The 20,147-nt window shown below is 40.2% G+C and overlaps 1 protein-coding gene across 5 annotated transcripts in view; it reads left to right on the top strand.

Moving 5' to 3' along the window:
* The window catches only part of Nnt (nicotinamide nucleotide transhydrogenase), a 102,134-nt gene that overhangs the window by 23,692 nt on the left and 58,295 nt on the right, over window positions 1–20,147 (top strand). For all 5 annotated transcript variants that reach the window (XM_027401410.2, XM_035440579.1, XM_027401408.2 and 2 more), the window contains 5 exons: window positions 2,212–2,441; window positions 5,706–5,923; window positions 10,483–10,570; window positions 13,928–14,016; window positions 18,576–18,763. In XM_027401410.2, the coding sequence (XP_027257211.1) occupies window positions 2,212–2,441; window positions 5,706–5,923; window positions 10,483–10,570; window positions 13,928–14,016; window positions 18,576–18,763 (813 nt within the window). The remainder of the gene's footprint in view (window positions 1–2,211; window positions 2,442–5,705; window positions 5,924–10,482; window positions 10,571–13,927; window positions 14,017–18,575; window positions 18,764–20,147) is intronic.

Here is a 20,147-nt window from a genome sequence, read left to right as displayed (position 1 = left end):
TTTGGTAACATTTAGCTATACCAGAAATCTCTGTCAGCTTAAGGATACATTTCTGACAGGAATACCTCACTGGTAGCGGGTGTTGTAGATTATTGTATTACATCAGGAAGAATGCTTGGTAAGTGTAGGTGCTATTCTTGTGATCAGTCTGATATGAAGTGCCTATCAGCTTTTTTCTGTTCATATACTTTCAGATGCTTTGATTGATGGTCCTTAACTAAATTCATGATTTTATTAGGACTTTCGAAATGGTGAGGATCTATCATTCTTCATTTATCAGCTACAATTTTTCTATAAAGGAAATACATTTTCTCTGTTGTTTAGTTGTCTTGAGATGGAACTGGAATGCTCCATCTCCACGAATAAATGCTCTTTCCCATGACTTATTAGTTTTGCTAACAGTTGGCTCCCTTATGTGCTGATTTTCTACCCCCACTGTAACAAATAATCATGAGCCTACTGGCTTTTTAACCTCTGGAAGTCAAAGTCCAAAGGAGTTGTCACTGGGCCTTTGTCCAAATGTTGGCAGTTCTGCCGAGTCCTGGGAACTGTTGAGGAGAATGTTTCCTGTAGTTTCCCAGCTTCTGGGGAGCTGGTTGTGGCCCTGTCCTATCTTGACAGCCTTAGTGTAGCATCTTCTCATTGCTTCTTGACTAGGACTCTTTGGTTTCCCTCCTTTACATGTAAGGACTCTGTGATTGCATGCAGCATTCAAGCTAACTCAGGGTATTCTTCCTACTGTAGTCCAAATGATTAGCAACCTTAAGTTTATCTGCCATCAGAATTCTCCTATAGATAATGTATTCAGAGGTTGTAGGGATCAGGACGTGGAAACCCTCTTGGGAAGCTGTTATTCTGCACATCACTTTGCATATTCTCTCTAAGTTGAGCAATAACATTTAAAAGACTAAGTACTTTTTTCTGATAATCAACATGAGCTCATGGATTATAATGTCTTTGGAAGCATACTTTGGAAGCACTCTGGACTTCCCAGTTACAGCTTGTTGTTCTTTAAATAGCCACAATTGCTTTGCCTGCCAGTGTTTCCCTGACTTCTCTTTGATGATTGCCTCATGGCCTCATTGACAAATAACTTCTATATATCCACTCTCCTAGTCTCTTTCTGTGGCTTCTCTGTTTAAACCTTGTAGGAGAGAACACCATTTGGTATGTACTTTAGTTTCTTTTCTGTTTCTGTGATAAAAACACCATGCCCAAAAGCAATTTGGGGAGGAAAGGGTTTATTTCAGCTTATGACTTTCAGGCTACATTCCATCATTGAGAGAAGTCAGGGTAGGAATTTAAGGTAAGAACCTGGAGGCAGGAGCTGAAGCAGAGGTCATGGAGGGACTCTGCTTATTGGCTGCTCCTTGTGGCTTGCTCAGCCTGCTTTCACATACTATGCAGGATGATCTGCTCAGGGGTGGTACTGCACCCAGTGAGCTGGGCCCACCCACATCAATCATCAACTAAGAAAATTCACTATAGACTTCTCTACAGGCAAATCTTCTGGAGGCATTTTCTCAATTCCTCTCTTCCCAAATGTTCTATCTTGTGTCAAGTTGACAGAAAACTAGCCAACCCAGTAGGTTAATCAGTGGCCAACATGGACTGTCCCGAATCCACAATTCCTCTGTAAGTCATGTCTTAGACAGTGGCTTCTGGCTTCTCTCATGTTTGGCTTGTAGATGATTATCTTTGACCTGATTGCTGAACTCTTGCCTAATCATTTGCTGGTGGAGTCTCAAGATCCAGCATTTGGAAATCTCTGGGAAATTTCCTCTGGCCAAATTGCCAGGAAAGAGACTTGAGATGTGGCAGACATTAAAGTATCTATTGTAAAGCTATTTAGCAGTATTTTATTTCTGTCTTTATTAAAGGCCAGGATAGGAAGATTATAACCCCAGAGGGCGGAGGAGGGAGGTTAGCATGGTGTGTGATATCTCAACTCAGGTATTTTTCTGTTATGGATAGAGAAAACTTATCATGTGCCTTAAAGAGAGGCATTCAATTAAGTAAAATATCTAGTGTGTTCAGGGCATTTTGTACAAAAATTGATCACTTTCAAAAAAGATAAATGGATCACAATTATGAATCATTATTTTCAGTAACAACTTGTGTATAGTATGCTTTGAAGAACAGACTTACCTGATGTCTCCTTTGAAACATGCTCTTCAGCTTTTTCTAAACTTTGGCTTTGTTTGTTTTTAGGAATTCCATATAAGCAGCTGACAGTTGGGGTCCCCAAGGAGATTTTCCAAAATGAGAAGCGAGTAGCATTGTCTCCTGCTGGCGTTCAGGCCCTGGTCAAGCAGGGCTTTAACGTTGTTGTGGAATCAGGAGCAGGCGAAGCTTCCAGGTTTCCAGATGATCTCTACAGAGCAGCAGGGGCCCAAATCCAAGGGACGAAGGAAGTCCTGGCTTCTGATCTGGTGGTCAAAGTAATTATGCCTTTTTTTCTTCCTTTTGTAGTTTCTTTTCCTTTTTGAGACAGGGTCTCACTGTGTAGCTTTAGCTGGCCTGGATCCCACAAAGATCTGCCTCAGCCAATGTTGGGATTAAAGCAACTCTGGCTTTTCCAGTTTTCTTAGTGCTCTTCTCTTTGCTTTTAATTGGCATATAATAATTGCCCATATTCATGCACTGTGATATTTTGATATGTATATGCAATGTAATTATCAAATCAGAGCAGTTTGCATATCCATTGTATTAAATATTACCCATTTCAGCTTTTCCAGTTTTAAAATCATGCTCTTTTCCTCAATGAGATAATTCTGTATTGTGAATATTCTTTATGTCCCAGGATATGTGACCAGTTTTTAACCATTGAAGGGAAATGGAGATCTTCATATTTATATTCTCTGGGTGGAAGTTTCTTCTAATTGACTAGGGAAAGTTTTTGCTGCATGGCCCGTGTATATGCAGACTTCCTGCTGTTGATTATATACTGCTAGGATGAGAAGAAAACATTTAATCCAGCCTGGGATGCCATGTGCGGCATCTGATGACTGAAGGCAGTTATTTACACTGACACTGTGCTGTTGTTCTAGAAATGGCGGGAACATTCTGGAGGATGTAGCATTGGGTTGAGTGACCAGTAGGCTAACTGACCTTTAAAGGTCTAGGGATGGCGCAGAGGTTAAGAGCACTAATTATTCTTTCAGAGGACCCAGGTTCAATTCCCAGCACCCACATGGCCGCTCACAACTGTCACAACTCCAGTTCCTGACACCCTTACATGGGCATACACGTGCAGGCAAAACATGTAAAAAAAAAAAAAAAAGTCTTGAGATATCAGACAGCAGAAATCTTTGTGCTGAGGAACTTTATAACTAAAATATGAAGAAAAAATTAGATAAAAGGCTGTACTGAGTTTAACATGGAAGATAACTATAGTAATGCCTTAAATTTAAACCATTAAATATCCCGCAACTTAGGCAAGGAGAGAAATAGGGATGAGAAAAGTGTGATTATTACTAGGTTAAAGCAAACTCACTTTCTTTATAGAAAAAAAATAAGTTTTTCTTTTCTTTATTAATTGCTAAGAGGAATCACTCAAATAGTTGTATTTCTTTCCTCTCCACAACTCTAATGAATAGCATAATGGTATTCTTGAGGCTGAGATTAAAGCCAGGTCCTCAAGCATGTTAAGCATGAGCTCTACCACTTAGTGACATCCTGACAGCATGATGGGGTGATTTTTGAGAAGATACAAAATCAGTTTTTGCTATAGAAAGTTATTTATAGAATTTATGGTATAAATATAAGTTGTAATTTAGCTAGAACTTTAAAAAAAGTTTTGGATTTGCATATACTTGACAATACTCTTGATATATAGGAAAATAACTTATAGAAAGTAAAAAAAAAAGTACAACCCATTTCAGAATATGTTTTAGGACCCAAACCTTTTTGAGATAGCTCAAAAGGGAGGGGGGAGAGATATTAAGTGATTACACAAATTTGAAAATATTCTGTGTTCCTCCTAGCAATTCTTTTATTAAAATTGAACAAGTTATTAAACAAGTGCATGAACAAGATAAAGCTGTGTTGAGAAATGTGTACTATAAAAACTTAGATTTGACCCAGTTCCTCTCTACTGAATGGAGCCTGTTCACGTCCTGAGGAACACATTCAGGAAAACAGTCGCTTGGGTTGACATGCTCAGGTGACAGTAGTCTCAGCTGAACAGTTGATAAGGGCCAGTAGGATCAACTCTAATTAGCAGTCCTCTTATTTTTTCTTAATCTCTGAAGTAGATTTTTACGGAGAGAAAAAAAGCAGACCTTATAAAAGAGGTGGTTATGTGTATGTGCGTACACACGTGTGCACGTGCATGTGTGTGTGTTGCTGGTTTCACACATGCCAGGTAAGTACTCTACCGAATCACATCTCTAGCCCAAAGATTTGAAAAGTTCACAGCCCAGAGTCACATGAATCACCAGCTCAACACCTGGCATAGGAGTAATAGGCAAAGGTGTCAGGTAAGTTAAGATGAAATGCCATACTAGGAAGCAATGGAACCAGTGTTTTTGTTTGTATTTAAAATGCAAGTCATACAGGCTATGTTTTGTATATTTATTTCACACAAAACAAATATAGTAAAACATATATATATATATATGCCATACATACTGCATATATAATATACTATATCAATATATATTGACAATATATTATTGTCATTATAATAATATACTGAAGCTAGGGTAAGCTTAATTCAGTAGAGATACTGGTTTGAATTGTGTTTTTTTATAGGAATGGAATTTAAAGTGACATAAATCTATACCATGGAGTCTTTAGTTGACAGCATTATTAATGTCTCACTTCCCCCTATATTTATATTTGCCCAAATTAATAAAGATTGAGGACTGAGTCTTTCTTTTTCCTTTTTCTTTCATTCATTCTCTTTTCTTTTCTTTTCTTTCCTTTTCTTTTTCTTTTTGAGACAATGGTTCACTCTGTAGCCCTTGTTGGCTTCTGACTGGATTTGTGAACTAGGCCGTTCTCCCACTCAGAGAGATCTGCTGACCTCTGCCTCTGCAGTGCTGGGATTAACTATGCACACTACCACTCAGTTCTAGGACTGAGCCTTCAAACACAAAACAAATGTTTTTCTGTCTTTTTCCCCTAATATCTGTTAATTTTTAACAGAGTAGTAAGTTTGGGGAGATGAGGTTCATTGTAAAATCTTTATAATATTTCAGAGCTCTGCAGTTGTCACACCTGATCTGGTGCTGTGTATTCCCAGGGTGTGTGCTTTTTACTCAGAACGGTTTACCCAGGCCGCTAGTCACAGGTAGGCAGTATACATCTTCATATACATCTTCATGTGGTTATGTATGTTGGTTACAAGATAGTCAGTATACATTTTCATGTGGTTAAGTATGTGAGTCACAGGGTAGGTAGCATATATCTTCATGTGGTTAAGTATGTAAATCACAGGGTAGACAGTATATATCTTCTTGTAGTTAAGTATGTTAGTCATAGGATAGATAGTACATATCCTTATGTAGTTAAGTATGTGAGTCACAGGGTAGGCAGTATATATCTTCATGTGGTTAAGTACAGGTAGATGCTTATAGATGAAAGATTTACCTCAGAAGTATTATTTAAATAACAGTGTCTTACATAGATTATCCTATTTACTTAAAAGACATGATGAAGGCACTGATGGTTTTAATCTGTGGTTTGACTTTTTTTTTCAGGTGAGAGCGCCCATGGTCAATCCAGCTTTAGGCGCTCATGAAGCTGACTTTTTAAAGCCATCGGGAACTCTCATTAGCTTCATTTACCCCGCCCAAAATCCAGATTTGCTAAATAAACTTTCTGAAAGAAAAACTACAGTTCTGGCAATGGACCAGGTTCCAAGAGTCACAATTGCTCAGGGGTACGATGCTCTCAGCTCCATGGCCAACATTTCTGGGTAGGTATATTCTTTCTCCCTTCAGTTGAACAGAAACGTGGGAAGGGGGCATGGGCATTCATATTGCAGGTCTTCTAGAGTTTTACCTTGTCGTAACTGTTGGGGACTGAGCTTTTTACACTTCAATTAGCTTTTATGGTTTATTTTAGTTTTTTTTTTAAATAGTAATATATGTTACATGTCTTATCTTTGTAGTTGGAAGCAAATATCTACACTTACCAGAGGAAATAGCTGCCAGAGTGTTTGCATGAGGAAGCTATTTTTTTATGTTGTTTATACATGCATTGTATTGTTTTTATAGATCACTAGTATTTGAATACCGGCAGTTTTATGTGTTTTAATGGGATACAGGTTGAGAGCCACTGAAAATTTGGGACCAGAAGTGTATCAGATTTCAGGCTTTTTCAGATTTGGAATATTTGTATAATAAGGTGTCTTGAGCATGGGATGCAAGTATACACCTGGGATTTATTTATGTTCCATATGCATTTTATACACATAGGTAGTCTGTAAATAAGTTTTGGTAATATCACATATGAAATGGTGCATTTCAGAAGGTCTTTTTCCCTTTGAGGTATTTTGAATACCGTGTTGAGCTTTTGTATTTGAACTGTGACCCATGTTTTCTGCAAGGTTAGGTATGGGACTTTCTGCTTGTGATAATGTCAGTGCCCAGTGTGGAACAGTTTTGATTTTGGATTTTATATTAGCAGTGCTTGGAATGCTGTATTATTAGTTAATTAATGAACTATTTTGTAGTCTAACTATGAAGTTCAGGCTGGCCTAGAACTTGATATGTAGTTCAGGGTAGCCTCAGGCCTCAAAGTTGTGATCCCCCGTCTCAGCCTCCTGAGATCTGAAATTCCAGGCACATATCATTATGCCTAGAGTGATCATCTTGCTTAGGTTTCCTCTAGTAAATTCATAAAACAGTTAATGAATCAAGAACATTTCCACTAGAGTGGAGTTTTACCTTGTGTCAAAGTCTGTGTTTCTGACTTAAGCCTGTTCTCTTACTTCTGAGGCCACAATAACAATGGACTTCATTTTGCCTGTCAGCACTGCTACATTCCCTGTTTCTATTCTATTTTTTTTTTTTAGAACTCACCACTTTACCCCACCCCCCACAGGGTTTCTCTATGTAGCCTTGGCTGTCCTGGAACTCACTTTGTAAACCAGGCTGGCCTTGAGATCTGCTTGCTTCTGCCTCCAGAGTGCTGTGATTAAAGGTGTGTGATGCTGCCCCCCCCGAATTTTTACTTAATAATATTTTTTCATAATTCTAAACAATCTTTTTTTATTAATTTTAAAATTTAAATTAAAACAATCTTATTTTGCATCCCAATCCCAGTTCCCTCTCCCTCCTGTCCTCCCTCTCCCCTCACTATCTCCCCATCCCAACCCCTCCCATATACACCTCAGAGAGGGTGAGGCCTCCCATGGGAGATCATCAAATTCTGTCATATAATTTGGGGCAGGACTGAGGCCCTCCCCCCTGTTTCTAGACTGAGAGAGTATCCCTCCATAGGGAATGGGTTCCAAAAAGTCAGTTCATGCACTAGGGATAAATACTGATCTCACTGCCAGAGGCCTCATAGCCTGACCAGGGCTCCCAGCTGACACCCATGTTCAGGGGGCCTAGTTTGGTCTTATGCAGGTTCCCCAGCTGTTAGTCTGGAGTCTGTGAGCTCCCACTTGCTCAGGTAAGCTGTTTCTTTGGGTTTCCCCAACATGGTTGTGACCCCTTTGCTCATCACTCATCCCTCTCTACAACTGGATTCCAGGAGTTCGGCTCAGTGAATCTCTGCTTCTGCTTTCATCAGCTACTGGATGAAGGCTCTAGGATATCATATAAAGTAGTCATCAATCTCATTATAGGGGAAGGGCATTTAAGGTAGCCTCTCCACTATTGCTTAGATTCTTAGTTGGGGTCATCCTTGTGGACTCCTGAGAATTTCCCTAGAGCCAGGTGGTTACTACTATAACATTTGTACCACTATTATATCCTCACTACTGACACTGGGCTTTTTTTTTTTTTTTCAATTCATGGCTTCTGGGAGGAACATTATCTCCATGTGTAGAGTAACTTCAATTAAACACAAATACACACACACACACACACACACACACACACACACACACACACACCCCTATATATGCTTATAAAAGTAGTAGGTTTCTATATGACTTTCCCAAACATCCTTAGCAATTAAAACATTGTTGGAGGCATCACCATTCTTGATTTCAAATTATACTACAGATTTACATTAAAATAACATGGTACTGTCATAAAAATAGACATATATTGATCAATAGAATAGAACCAAGAACCCAGATTCCATATACCTACAGTCAACTGATTTTTCACAAAGATGAGGAATGATAACATCTTTTACAAAACTGGATATCTACTGGTAGAAGAAACTTGGTCCGATCTAAACACTGAGCTGAACTCTGGAATTCAGTTGCAGAGAGGGAGGAGTGATGAGCAAAGGGGTCAAGATCAGGCTGGAGAAACCCACAGAAACAGTTGACCTGAACAAGGGGTTGCTCATGGACCCCAGACTGATATCTGGTAAACCAGCATAGGATTGTTCCAGACCCCCTGAATGAGGATGTCAGTTTGGATGTCTGGACAATCTATGGGGCTTCTGGTAGTGAATCAGTATTTATCCCTAGTACACTAATGGACTTTGGGAGCCCACTCCACATAGAGGGATACTCTGTCAGCCTAGACACATGGGGGACGGTCTAGGCCCTGCTCCAAATGATATGACAGACTTTGTCGATCCCCATGGAAGACCTCACCCTCCCTGGGGAGCAGAAAGGGGTTTGGTGTAGGGGGTGGGAGACAGGGGAGGAGGGGAGGGAGTGGGAACTTGGATTGATTTGTAAAAGAAACATGTTTAAAATTTGTCTAATTACAAATATATATGTATGTATGTATGTATGTATGTATGTATGTATGTATGTATGTATATACGTAAAGAAACTTGGTCCTTACCTCTCACCATGAACTCAGATCAGATCCAAGTTGGACCAAAGACCTCACTGTTAGATCTGAATCTCTAAGACTTCTAAGAGGTAGTGTAGTATACACAGGATCTAGCTATGTAAGGGACTTTCTGAATAGGACCTCAGTCACTCAGGAAATAGGGCCAGCAATCAACAAGTGGGACTTCATGAAATGAAAAAGCTTCTGTCCTGAAAAGGAAACTATTAATCAAAGGAAGAGTCAGCCCACAGAATGGGAGAGATTCCAAGTGTCTTCTACCAAATGTTACATAGAAAGATCTAAGATCTGCTCTGCTTGCAGGAGTGTGCCCATGACCATGCTTGTCATGTCGTGAGGGACAGGGATAGTCACTGACTTCCTGCAGGGGTGGGAACATCTGGAGTAGGGTAATGCTTAGCAAAACAGCTTCTCAAAGAAACTAATTGAATTAGATTTTCAGCTAATGTGAGTGGGACACCAACAAAAGTATTAAAATGGAAAACAGTGCATGCAAAAAAACAACAATATGAATAAAGTCTTTCACAGAATCTTGCGTGACCTGGAAGGTTCTTAGGTTTTTGTTTTCTAAGTCTATCATTCTGTGTGTGTGTGGATGAGTGAATTTGGGCATACATGTATGGTGGTCAGAGCCAGCTTTCAGGAGTAGGTTTTTCTGCCTCATTGAGGAAGGGCCCCTTGTTTGTACTGAACTATGCGCTCCAGGCTAGCTGGCTTGCATCATCCTCCAGGTGATCCTCCTGTCTTCACCTCCTGTCATGCTAGAGCTGTGCTAGGATTACAGATTTGCACTACCATTCAGCTTTGAAAACATGGGTTCCGGGATCACTGTGAGGTTCTGTGAGGTTCACATGGCACTTTTATCTTCTGAGTCATCTCACTGGCCTTAGTTTTATGTTTTAGATGTAACATTTAAACTATGCCATGCATTGGATATGCTGCAGAATCTGCTTTGTGTTTCAGCTGTTCACCCCATTCTTGTGGGTTGTCATATGTTAAAATTAAAGCAAGTTAACTCGTTTTGGGGGCTGCAGTGATAGCTCACTCAGTATAGTGCTTGGTGCACATGCCTGAAGGACCCGAGTTTAATCCCTAATGCCCATGTAAAAGTTCCCTAGCCTCCCCCTCTCCTCCTTTACTCATTTCCCTCTTCTCCCTCCCCTTCTATTTATTCCCTCTGCCTGGCATCCCAACTGATCCTTTCTCTAACCAAGCTATTGGCTGTTTAGGTCTTTATTAGACCAATCAGGTATTTTAGACCAGCAAAGCAGCAGAGCCTTACAGAGGTAAACAAATACAACATAAAAGAATGTAACTCATCTTTGCATCACTAAACAAATATTCCACAGCATAAACGAATGTAACACATCTTAAACTAATATTCCACAGCAGGTTGAAGGGGCAAGTATATAAAAAATGCTTAGAAATAATCTTGCCATAGAGTACTATATAAACATTATGTTTCTGCAGTTAGGTAGCTGGCAGGTTATAATAATCTATGGACTCTTTGCCTTTTATTTTATTGTGGTTTCTATTTTTTTTTCAGTTATAAGGCTGTTGTTTTAGCAGCGAATCATTTTGGAAGGTTTTTTACTGGTCAGATCACAGCTGCTGGAAAAGTCCCTCCAGCTAAGGTACGTACAACTTCCAGTGTTTCTTCAAGAGAAGAATTGAAGGTGTCATAAAATAACTATTTTTAAACGCGTTGCTGTGTGTTAGCTTCACTGATGCTTTTGTACTTTGACATCTAAAGTAAAGCCTTAGTGTTGAACATTTAATACTGCCTGAGAAAGAAACTTTTGGCTTTTTGCTTGTTTTTTTTTTTTTTTTCCAGTTTTTGACTTATTTCAATTCTTAAATGGATTTTGGCTAGATTGATCTGTGGGCAAATTTACAATTATTTTTTAAAATGCTTCAAAGTATTTTTCAGTAAATCTGTAATTCTTGATTCCTGCAACATCATTAGATTGTAGAAAACACTTCGATTTCTTCACCCTTGTCTATTTTCTGGGAGGGGTGGCAAGGGGACAGGAAGTAACGGGATTTGGTATTAAGTTTATGAAGGAAAAAAAAAAAAGCAGGCCATGGGAAAAAAAAAGCAAGTCCTTTAAAGGAAGGCCCCAGTGATTAGCAAGAATGTATACATGAACTCCGTAGATGTATGGTTCACGAGACATTGAACTTCATATGTCTGAAATATGAAAGTTCATCTTATTGCATAAGATCATGAGGAAATGTCCGGCATTCAGACTGGCCATAAACTTGATGCTGTTCCTAAGCTGGCTGAATGTGTCGATGTGTGAGCCAACAACTTAGTTTTGATTAGGATCTTTGTAGAAAGGTATGGACATGTAGAGGTAATTTCTAATAGGGGATTAAAAATGTGAGACAAAAACTAAGAGGCTTAATAGGAAAGTCAGTGAATTAGTAAGAGATGGAAAGGTGACTGTGTCTACTAATGTTGGAATTCAGTGGCCCAGGGGTAAAGGCTTCTGCCTGCAAGCCTAATGACCTGAGTTCAATTCCTGGGACCAGCTGGTAGAAGGAAAAAAACCCTACAACTGTGAGTTGTCCTCTGACCTCCACATGTGTACTGTGGCACGTTTTCCTCTCCCCTACCCCTTGCACGCAAATAAATGACATGTCACTAAGAAATAAATTCAACTTAAGTAGCTTTGGTTTGATGTGAGAAATAATTTTCTAAAGTTGAAGAATTAGATCCCATGAGGCTTATCATGCAGAATATTTAAAAATTATTTTCAAACTTGTCTAGAATGAAGTAAAATCATTTTAATATATATGATGTGTTGAGTACTCAGTTTAAGCAAAAGGGACAAGTCTGAACAAGATAAACACCATTCCTACTGCACAAAAACTGCATTCCAGTGTGAGTCATGAGGATGGGAAAACCAACCCATCCTCATGAGATAAATATATGACATAAATGTAGTTATAAAAAATGAACCAGATAATCGATGATGTGCAATGACAACGTGCTAACCTCCTGAGCTATGGGCTAGGAAGGTGTAACACGAATTCTACTTGTTCTTATTGATAAAAACCCAGCTGAAGATCAGAAAAGCAAAGCAGCCAGCCACTAGAGAGTTCTACCAATGCTCAGACTGAAGGGGCGAGCCTGTCCTCAGGTTGCAAATCCAGACTGCAGTGCTTCTCAGACTGCCTCAGATTGCATCTGTCTCCACCAGACCTCAGAATGCTCTGAGCTCCTGTCTCCTCCCACCTTATATTCCTCTCTGTTGCTGGGATTAGGGCCATAGGGTTCCAAGTGCTGAGGCCACTATTGTGTGAGCTCTGTTTCTCTTTTAGACTGGCTCAGTCTCGTAGCTCAGGGTGGCCTTGAACTAACAGAGATCCATTTACCTCTGTCTCCTGAGTGCTGGAGTTAAAGGTGCGTGCCACCCCTGCCTGGTCTCTATGGCTAACTAGTGTGGCCAGCTTTGCACTCTGCTCTTCAGGCAAGCTTTTTATTTGTTAGATCATAAACAAAATATCACCACATTGAGGCCTCCCCTGTCATCTGAAACTAGAGATTTAAGATGCTGGCCAAAGGGAACATCCTATGTGTGTGTACATCAAGCAATGAGCTGTCTTCCTAGCCTAACTATTAGTTATCTTGGTGTACAATAGATCTCTTGAATCTTTTAATCTCCCAACTGTAATCATGTGTCCTTTTCATTCTTCTCTTTTTGTTTTTGAGAGACTGTCTTGCTCTGTAGCTCAGGTTGGCCTTCAACTCCTTATCCTTCTTGCTTTAGTAGCTCAGGTTGGCCTTCAACTCTTTATCCTCCTTGCTTTAGAATATGATTAGAATGATTTCATGCATCTGTGCTGTTTCTTAACAGGGGAATTGGCCTAGTCCTGTATGTTTTTTAAGACTGAGTGTTGTTATTAGCATTATTGAAACTTTTGTGTAGAACAGGGTTGGTTTGGAGTTTAGTCCCTGATGTTTGTCTGCCAAGGTCCCTTTCTGACCCAATTTCTGTGGACTTTGTCCTCTTCTGAACAAGCCACCATCATCAAAATCCGTTGGCATGGTTTCTGAGGTACTGCCTAGGGGGACACTGGAGCACACAGTTTTGACAGCATAGACTTGTTAGAAAAGCAGAAGGAGCCTGGACTTGATGGGTGGGTGAGAATTTACAAACTTCCTTATTTCTGTGGGTGACATTTGTTTGTTCCTACAGGAACAAGGAGTTGCCTTCATCTAGTTATTTATGGGAGGCACAACAAGCCTTGTTTTCTCAGGAAAGCCTGTTCAAGGCTAGAAGCAACACTGTTTTCACTGTTTCTGAGCAGGCGGAGGAGGCTGGAGTTTCTGTGGGATTCTTGGGTTGTCTCAGCTCTGATCGTCCTGTGGTTAGGGAAATTCACTTATAGTGCATCAGATTTCAGATGTGGGTCGCTCAAGACGGTCCTCAGCTCTGTATTTGGTTACCAGGTCTTCCGAAGCATTTGAGCTCAAAAGAGCAGTTGACATGGATGTTTTGTGCCCATCTCTGACACATATTTTTGGTGTTTTATGAACCAGGAAAGTCTTGGTTTTGGAGAGAGGCACAGGCCACTGGCAGAGGCTATTTGTTTGATTGATTTTAAAAACACCAGTGATTCAGCTGAAGGATAGACCCTTTGCTCCATCTATGTGGTGATCTGCACTACCATTCCTACCATTGATCCAGTGCTAACTGTGTACCAGGCACCAGGAGTTGCCAGCCGGTGATCTTTTGCCATCATCTGGTAACAAGCTTTAAAAGATTCCATGCCAGGCATTGGTGATACACGCCTTTAGTCTCAGCACTTGGGAGGCAGAGGCAGGTGGAACTCTGTGAGTTCAAGGCCAGTCTGGTTTACAAAGCAAGTTCCAGGGAAACCCTGTCTTGAAAAAACAAACAAACAAACAAAACAAAACAAACAGCAATGAAAAACCCAAACCAAACCAGAACAAAAACCATTCCTTGTTCTTTTTTTCTCAGATCCTAATAGTTGGTGGTGGTGTTGCTGGACTCGCTTCTGCAGGAGCAGCAAAGTCGATGGGCGCAGTTGTTCGAGGATTTGATACGAGGTGAGCACTTAACTAGTAATTAATGTTTAACTGAAAACACTTGTTTCAAATGGGGTGCATTACATTTGAGATAACAAACAGTAGCTCACCAAAGCTTTTCTATTTTGTCTTTCCAATTAAAAATGTTTTTCTTATCCGCCCAGTGTTGGTGGCGCATGCCTTTAATCCCAGCACTCTCGAGACAGAGGCAGGCTGATCTCTGTGAGTTCGAGGCCAGCCTGGGCTCCAGATCGAGTGCCAGGATAGGCTCCAAAGCTACACAGAGAAACCCTGTCTTGAAAAAAAAAAATTTTTTTTCTTTTTAAAAGTTGGCTCAATAAAAAATTTATTATTTACTGGGGAAGAATTAGACAAGCTTAGCCTCAGCATAGCAGAAATAATAAAGTACCTGAAAATTAATAGGCCACAGTTCTTTGTTTATATTGACAATGGGGCCACAGTTGTCTCTGGTGTGCTTGTAGCATGTTGCTTTACTGTGTCTTTTTTATCTTTAGAATGCTTCTGGGTACTAGGGAGGGTGTGAGCAAAGCCAGTGTGTACAATGGGAGGAGACTGCTAAGCATTGACCAGATGGAAGCAGCTAGGACTGACTAGTAACAATCTGCAAATACTTTTTTGTCTGGTGAGACTGGGTATTATACTCAATCCTCATACATGCTGGGCAAGTGCTGTGTCACTGAGCTACATACAGCTTCAAATCACTTCTTACCTAGGAATAGCAACACAGGGACTGTTAATTGTAGTATCGATGCTAAAGCGTTTGGTTTGGATATATAGAGAATTGACAATTTTTACCTGAAGATTATAGAACATGGGGAGAAACTACTTTTCTGTGTACACTGTATTTCTCAAGATAGCCATAAGACGTTTTCCTAGCTTGTTTGCAAAGAGAAGTTTAATTAAAATTCTTCATTGCTGATGATGCCAGATACCAGCATTTGTTAAACGCTTATTAAGTCCAATGATCATTTTGTTGTTCTATTTTTTTTGGGTGCAGTTCAGGACACATAAATGTTTATCGTCAACGAGGGCACTAGAGTAGTAACTCTACTGCCAATCTTATTTATTTTCCAGTGCCAGAGATTGATTCTAGGGCCTTGCGTATGCTCAGCACACGCTCTGCCAACTGAACAATACCCTTCCACTACCAATCATGAGTATAGAACAAAAATCAAAGTTGGAAAGACTGTAACTTTTAAACATTCATGGAATATGACCAACAGTCCTTTCCTGACCTTAGAGAAGTGAGGTGCTTATAAAGTCCAGTTCATCTCAATGAGAAAATGAGGCATTTCTGGGATAGCCATGATATCAGCTAGGGAGAGTTGGAGCCAAAAGTGACATTGCTTTTGTCCTTTCATTTTTAAGATTTGCTGATGATTGGATTTCCCCAAACCTTGAAGCCTTTAGAAAGTGGATTGTTCACCTTTTTGATATAATGGATAATGATAGTCAAGTAGCGATATATTGACCTAGAAATGATTTGAAACTTGCCCGGTTAGTTATTGAACATTTAATGTAGTGATGCCATTGTTCAAATTGTGAACTGCTGTTGTTTAAGTCTACTTGTGGTGGTTTGAATGAGAATTAACACCCCCCCACACACCAACCAGACTCATGTTTGGATACTTGGTCCTCAGTTGGTGGAAATGTTTGGGATGGACTAGGGGGTGTGGCCTTGTTGGAGGAGGTATGCTCCTTGGGCATGTTTTGAGGTTTGAAAAGCCCACACAGTTCCCAGTTAACATTCTCTCTGCCCCATGCTTGTGGATTGAGAGGCTGCCTCTCAGCTACTGCTCCAATGTCATGCCTGGCTGCCCGCTGCCATGCTCCCCACCATGGTGGTCATGGACTCTATCCCTCTGCAACTGTGAGTTCCAGATTAAATGCTTTCTTTTATAAGTTGCCTTGGTCATAGTGTCTTATCACAGCAATTGAAAAGTAACTAAGATTCTTTTATTTGTAATATATTTACTTAATATAAAAATCACCATAATGTAACAAATTACATTGTAATATAATAAAAACATCATGCAGCTAGCTTAATGTAGGTATCCAAGCAAACCCTTGCCCAGTCCCGAACTCCATCCATCTCATTGAATTTCTATACAGTTAGAATGGCCATTCTGAAGTTGTGGGTTTACAATTTTATTATCAATTACATTTTTTTGTGCATCATAAAATAACCATGACTGAATTAAGCCTAGAAAAGCAGTTCCCGGGAACATGTGTCCTTTGCTTGCATCCCACCTCTCCTCATCACCTAGTATTGCCTATTCTTGTTCTCCTCTCTAAATTATTCTATACCCTCATGTACATTTGCTTGTATATGTTCATATTCATGTATACATTACAGGCTAGGGTCGGAATGTGAGGGAGAACACAAGGTTATTATTACTTTTTCTTTGTGAGATTGGCTTTCCTTACTTAATATTATACATTCCAATCCATCCATTTTCCTGCAGATTTTACAATTTCATTTTTAAATTGAGATGATTTTTTCCATACAATATATTTTGATTGTGGTTTCCCTCCATCTATTTTTGGATCCTCTCCACCTCCCCATTCTTCCAACTTCATGCCCTCCCTCCCTCCCTCCCTCCCTCCTCTCTCTCTCTCTCTCTCTCTCTCTCTCTCTCTCTCTCAAGAAAACAAACAGGCAAATAAAAATGACAAACACAAATAAAACAAAATGAGCAACTCCCCCCACACAAATGAAACTAATAATAAAAGAGAAACAGAGAAAGAATATGAAAAATACACACACACACCACACACACACACACACACACACACCACACCCACCCACCCACCATAAAAACATAAAATCAGAAACCATAATACAAAAGCAAAGGACTAGTAAGATAGAAAATGCCCAAACAAAGCAATATGAGCCAAAGCATCTCAAAAGAACCTTTAAGTTCATCTTGTTTTTGGCATCTATTGCTGGGCGTAGGCTCTGCCCTTCAGTGTGGTTTGTATACTCAGGGAGGCTTCACTGTGAGAGTTTATTACTTAGACATAGCTTCTTGCTTGGGGATGAGAGTTTTTGTCTACTTCTCCATCTCAGTGCTGGGACCCTGTCTTGTTTGAAATTACTGCAGGCCCTGGGCATGCCATCACAGTCTCTGTGAGTTCACTGTACATCAGCCCTGTTATAGGTGTGCACACTAGCTCTGGTGTATTAGGTGGTTTTCTGTTGTTGTGATAAAATACCATGACCAAAGCAACCATGACCACATGCAGGGTTTATTTGGCTGATGGTTCCATAGGGAGAAGAGTCCTGTAAGACAGGTTGGTAGCATGGTGGCTGGAGGAGGAAGCTGAGCGTTATGGGGGACTTTCCTTCAAAACAGCACACCTGGTTAATATCTTCCTTTATGTAGAATATTTTGATGACTATATTTGTAGTTGTAGTAAGCACGTCTAATGATTGTTGTTATTAAGGAGATGTGGGATTTATTGTAGTGGCAGAGATATTAGTGATTTCCACCACTGAAACCTTTAGTGGCTTTTATTTTCCAACCAGAATCTAGTGATTGCATGGCATTTATTTGTTTCAAATTGAATATATTTTGCATAATTTAAATACGTTGGCTCTTCACATCTTACCATTTATTCATTTACAGTTTTCTTTTGAGATGCTGTATCATATGGTTTAGACTTTCTTTGAAGTCCTAATCCTTCTTCTGCCTCTACCTTCTAACTCTGGGAATGCAGGCATGCACCACTATATATGTTTGCTCTTTTAAAGCCAGTTTGCCCATTTATGAGGACTGAAGCCCTCAAATTACTTAGTTTAAATTATAAATCTTACAATGAAAATGAACTCAGGGCATTTGTAAATGAAAAACCTCAACATGTATGATGTGAGTGATATCTAATCTCAGTGTATATCAGATGTCATATCATTGTCAATATTGGGACCTAAAGGGCTATAACTGATATGGCAATAGTAACATTCTTCTTTTAGTTTAATTGAAGTTGGGATTCTTCTTTATTCCCCTAAGAAAAAGTATGTAAGAATTGCCTAAGTCTAAAAAGTCACTGAAGCAGTCAAGCCAGAGATAGCAAAATAAACTTTTGACTTTTGACTCTGTAGGGTTTACTTAAATCAGTGGTTTTCAGCCTGTGGGTTGCAACCCCTTGGAAAGCCTCTATTTCCAAAAATATTTACATTATGATTCATAACAGTAGCAAAATTAAAGTTATGAAGCAGCAATGAAATAATTTTATGGTTATGAGACACTGCATGACGAACTGTATTTGAGGGTTGCAGCATTAGGAAGGTTGAGAACCACTGACTTAAAGTATATGTCAAGTCTGGCAGTGGTAGCATACACCGTTAATCCCAGCACTCGGGAGGCAGAGGCAGGCAGATCTCAGTGAGTTTGAGGTCAGCCTGGTCTACAGAGTGAGTTCCAGGACAGCCAGGGCTACACAGAAACCGTGTATTGGAGCACCCCGCCCCCACCCCGAAAAAAGTGTATATGTAAATGAAGATTTTGATGTATGCATCAGGGGTCTAATTAGGTGCTGTTTCCCCTTCAACATTCCAGAGCTGCAGCTTTGGAACAGTTCAAGTCTCTTGGTGCTGAACCCTTGGAGGTGGACTTGAAGGAATCAGGCGAGGGCCAAGGAGGATATGCCAAAGAGATGTCCAAAGAGTTCATTGATGCTGAGATGAAGCTCTTTGCTCAGCAATGCAAGGAAGTGGACATCCTTATCAGTACAGCGCTGATTCCAGGTATGCTACTGGGGAAAGGGTTGTCTTTAAGGTGCATTTATGAATGATAATTTGAAATGTAAGATGAGGGTTGTTAGGGTTTCTGCTGCTGTGATAAAATACCATGACCAAAAGCAACTTGGGATGGAAAAGGTTTATTTCAGCTTACAGTTCTCAGATGACATCACTGATTGAAGTCAGGGCAGAAACCCAGAGGCAGGCACTGAAGCCGAGGCCACTGAGAAGTTCTGCATACTGGCTTGTTCCTCAAGATTGCTCAGTTTGCAACACAGGAGCTCCTTCTCAGGGGTGGCACCACCCACAATCAGCTGGGCCCTCCCTACAACAATCACTAATGAAGACAAATGCTCCAGTCTAGCCTATAGCACAGTCTAACGAAGACATCTTCTCAATTGTGGTTCCTTCTCAGATAACTCCAGCTTGTATCAAGTTCATAAAATACATGGAAGATAATTTTGTAATTATATTTATGGACAGAAAACTTAGCAGAGGACATTTAACCCATTTTAGTGACAAGTTCTTTGGCCTTCGACTTTTCCAGCTTGGCAATGTGAGTCACAGATTTAGTACCTGCAGTAGTAATTTCTCGTGGGGATCCCCAACCCGAAAATAATGACACGGAGAATTATTATTAATTATGAAAGCTTGGCCTTAGCTTAGGCTTTTCCTCAACTAGCTCTTACAACCTGTCCCTATTAATCTACATTCTGGCATGTGGCTTAGTTACCTCTGCTCTGTACCATTTGTCCAACTTCTTTAGAGTCTCGCTGATGTCTCGCCTTTCTTCTTCCTAGAGTCCTCTTTGCCCGAAGTCCTGCCTATTCTCTCCTGCCTAGCTATTGACCATTCATCTTTTTACTAAACCAGGATACATCTTCATAGTGGCAGCGGATCTCATCATATCTGTCCTTATAATGGCTCCTAATAGCTCCCACCAGCCTAGCCAGAGGACCCCTGTCTTCTGGGTTAACCTGTGTGAAGGCCATGGTGGAGAATGTTTTCTTGTGGACCAGCTACCCCAGCCTGGCCTTTCCTTTGATGATGCAGTAGGGGACCAACATCTTACCACACAGGACAGGCAGGAAGACCACTAGCTCAATGGGGTCTGTGTTGTAAGCATTTGCCCCCAGCTGAGCCTTCTTGTTTTCCACCAAGGTGGCAACTGTATTGCCCCAGGAACATGCAACCCACTTTCCCTGAGTGCTTGGATTGCTATAGTTACAAAAAAACAGTTACAGAAGCTGTGACTTAGGGTTTAAAAGCTGGATTTCACTCTCCACAGTGATTTCATTTTGAAGAAATTCACACACCATTGTGCTTGTTTAAATTTCTTTTCTAAGTGAGGTGTGTGTGTGTGTGTGTGTGTGTGTGTGTGTGTGTGTGT

This window comes from Cricetulus griseus, chromosome 2 (assembly GCF_003668045.3).
Source record: "Cricetulus griseus strain 17A/GY chromosome 2, alternate assembly CriGri-PICRH-1.0, whole genome shotgun sequence".
In the NCBI taxonomy this organism is placed as follows: Eukaryota; Metazoa; Chordata; class Mammalia; order Rodentia; family Cricetidae; genus Cricetulus; species Cricetulus griseus.
Note: the sequence above shows the minus strand (reverse complement) of the source record. Positions and strands in the feature narration are given on the sequence as shown.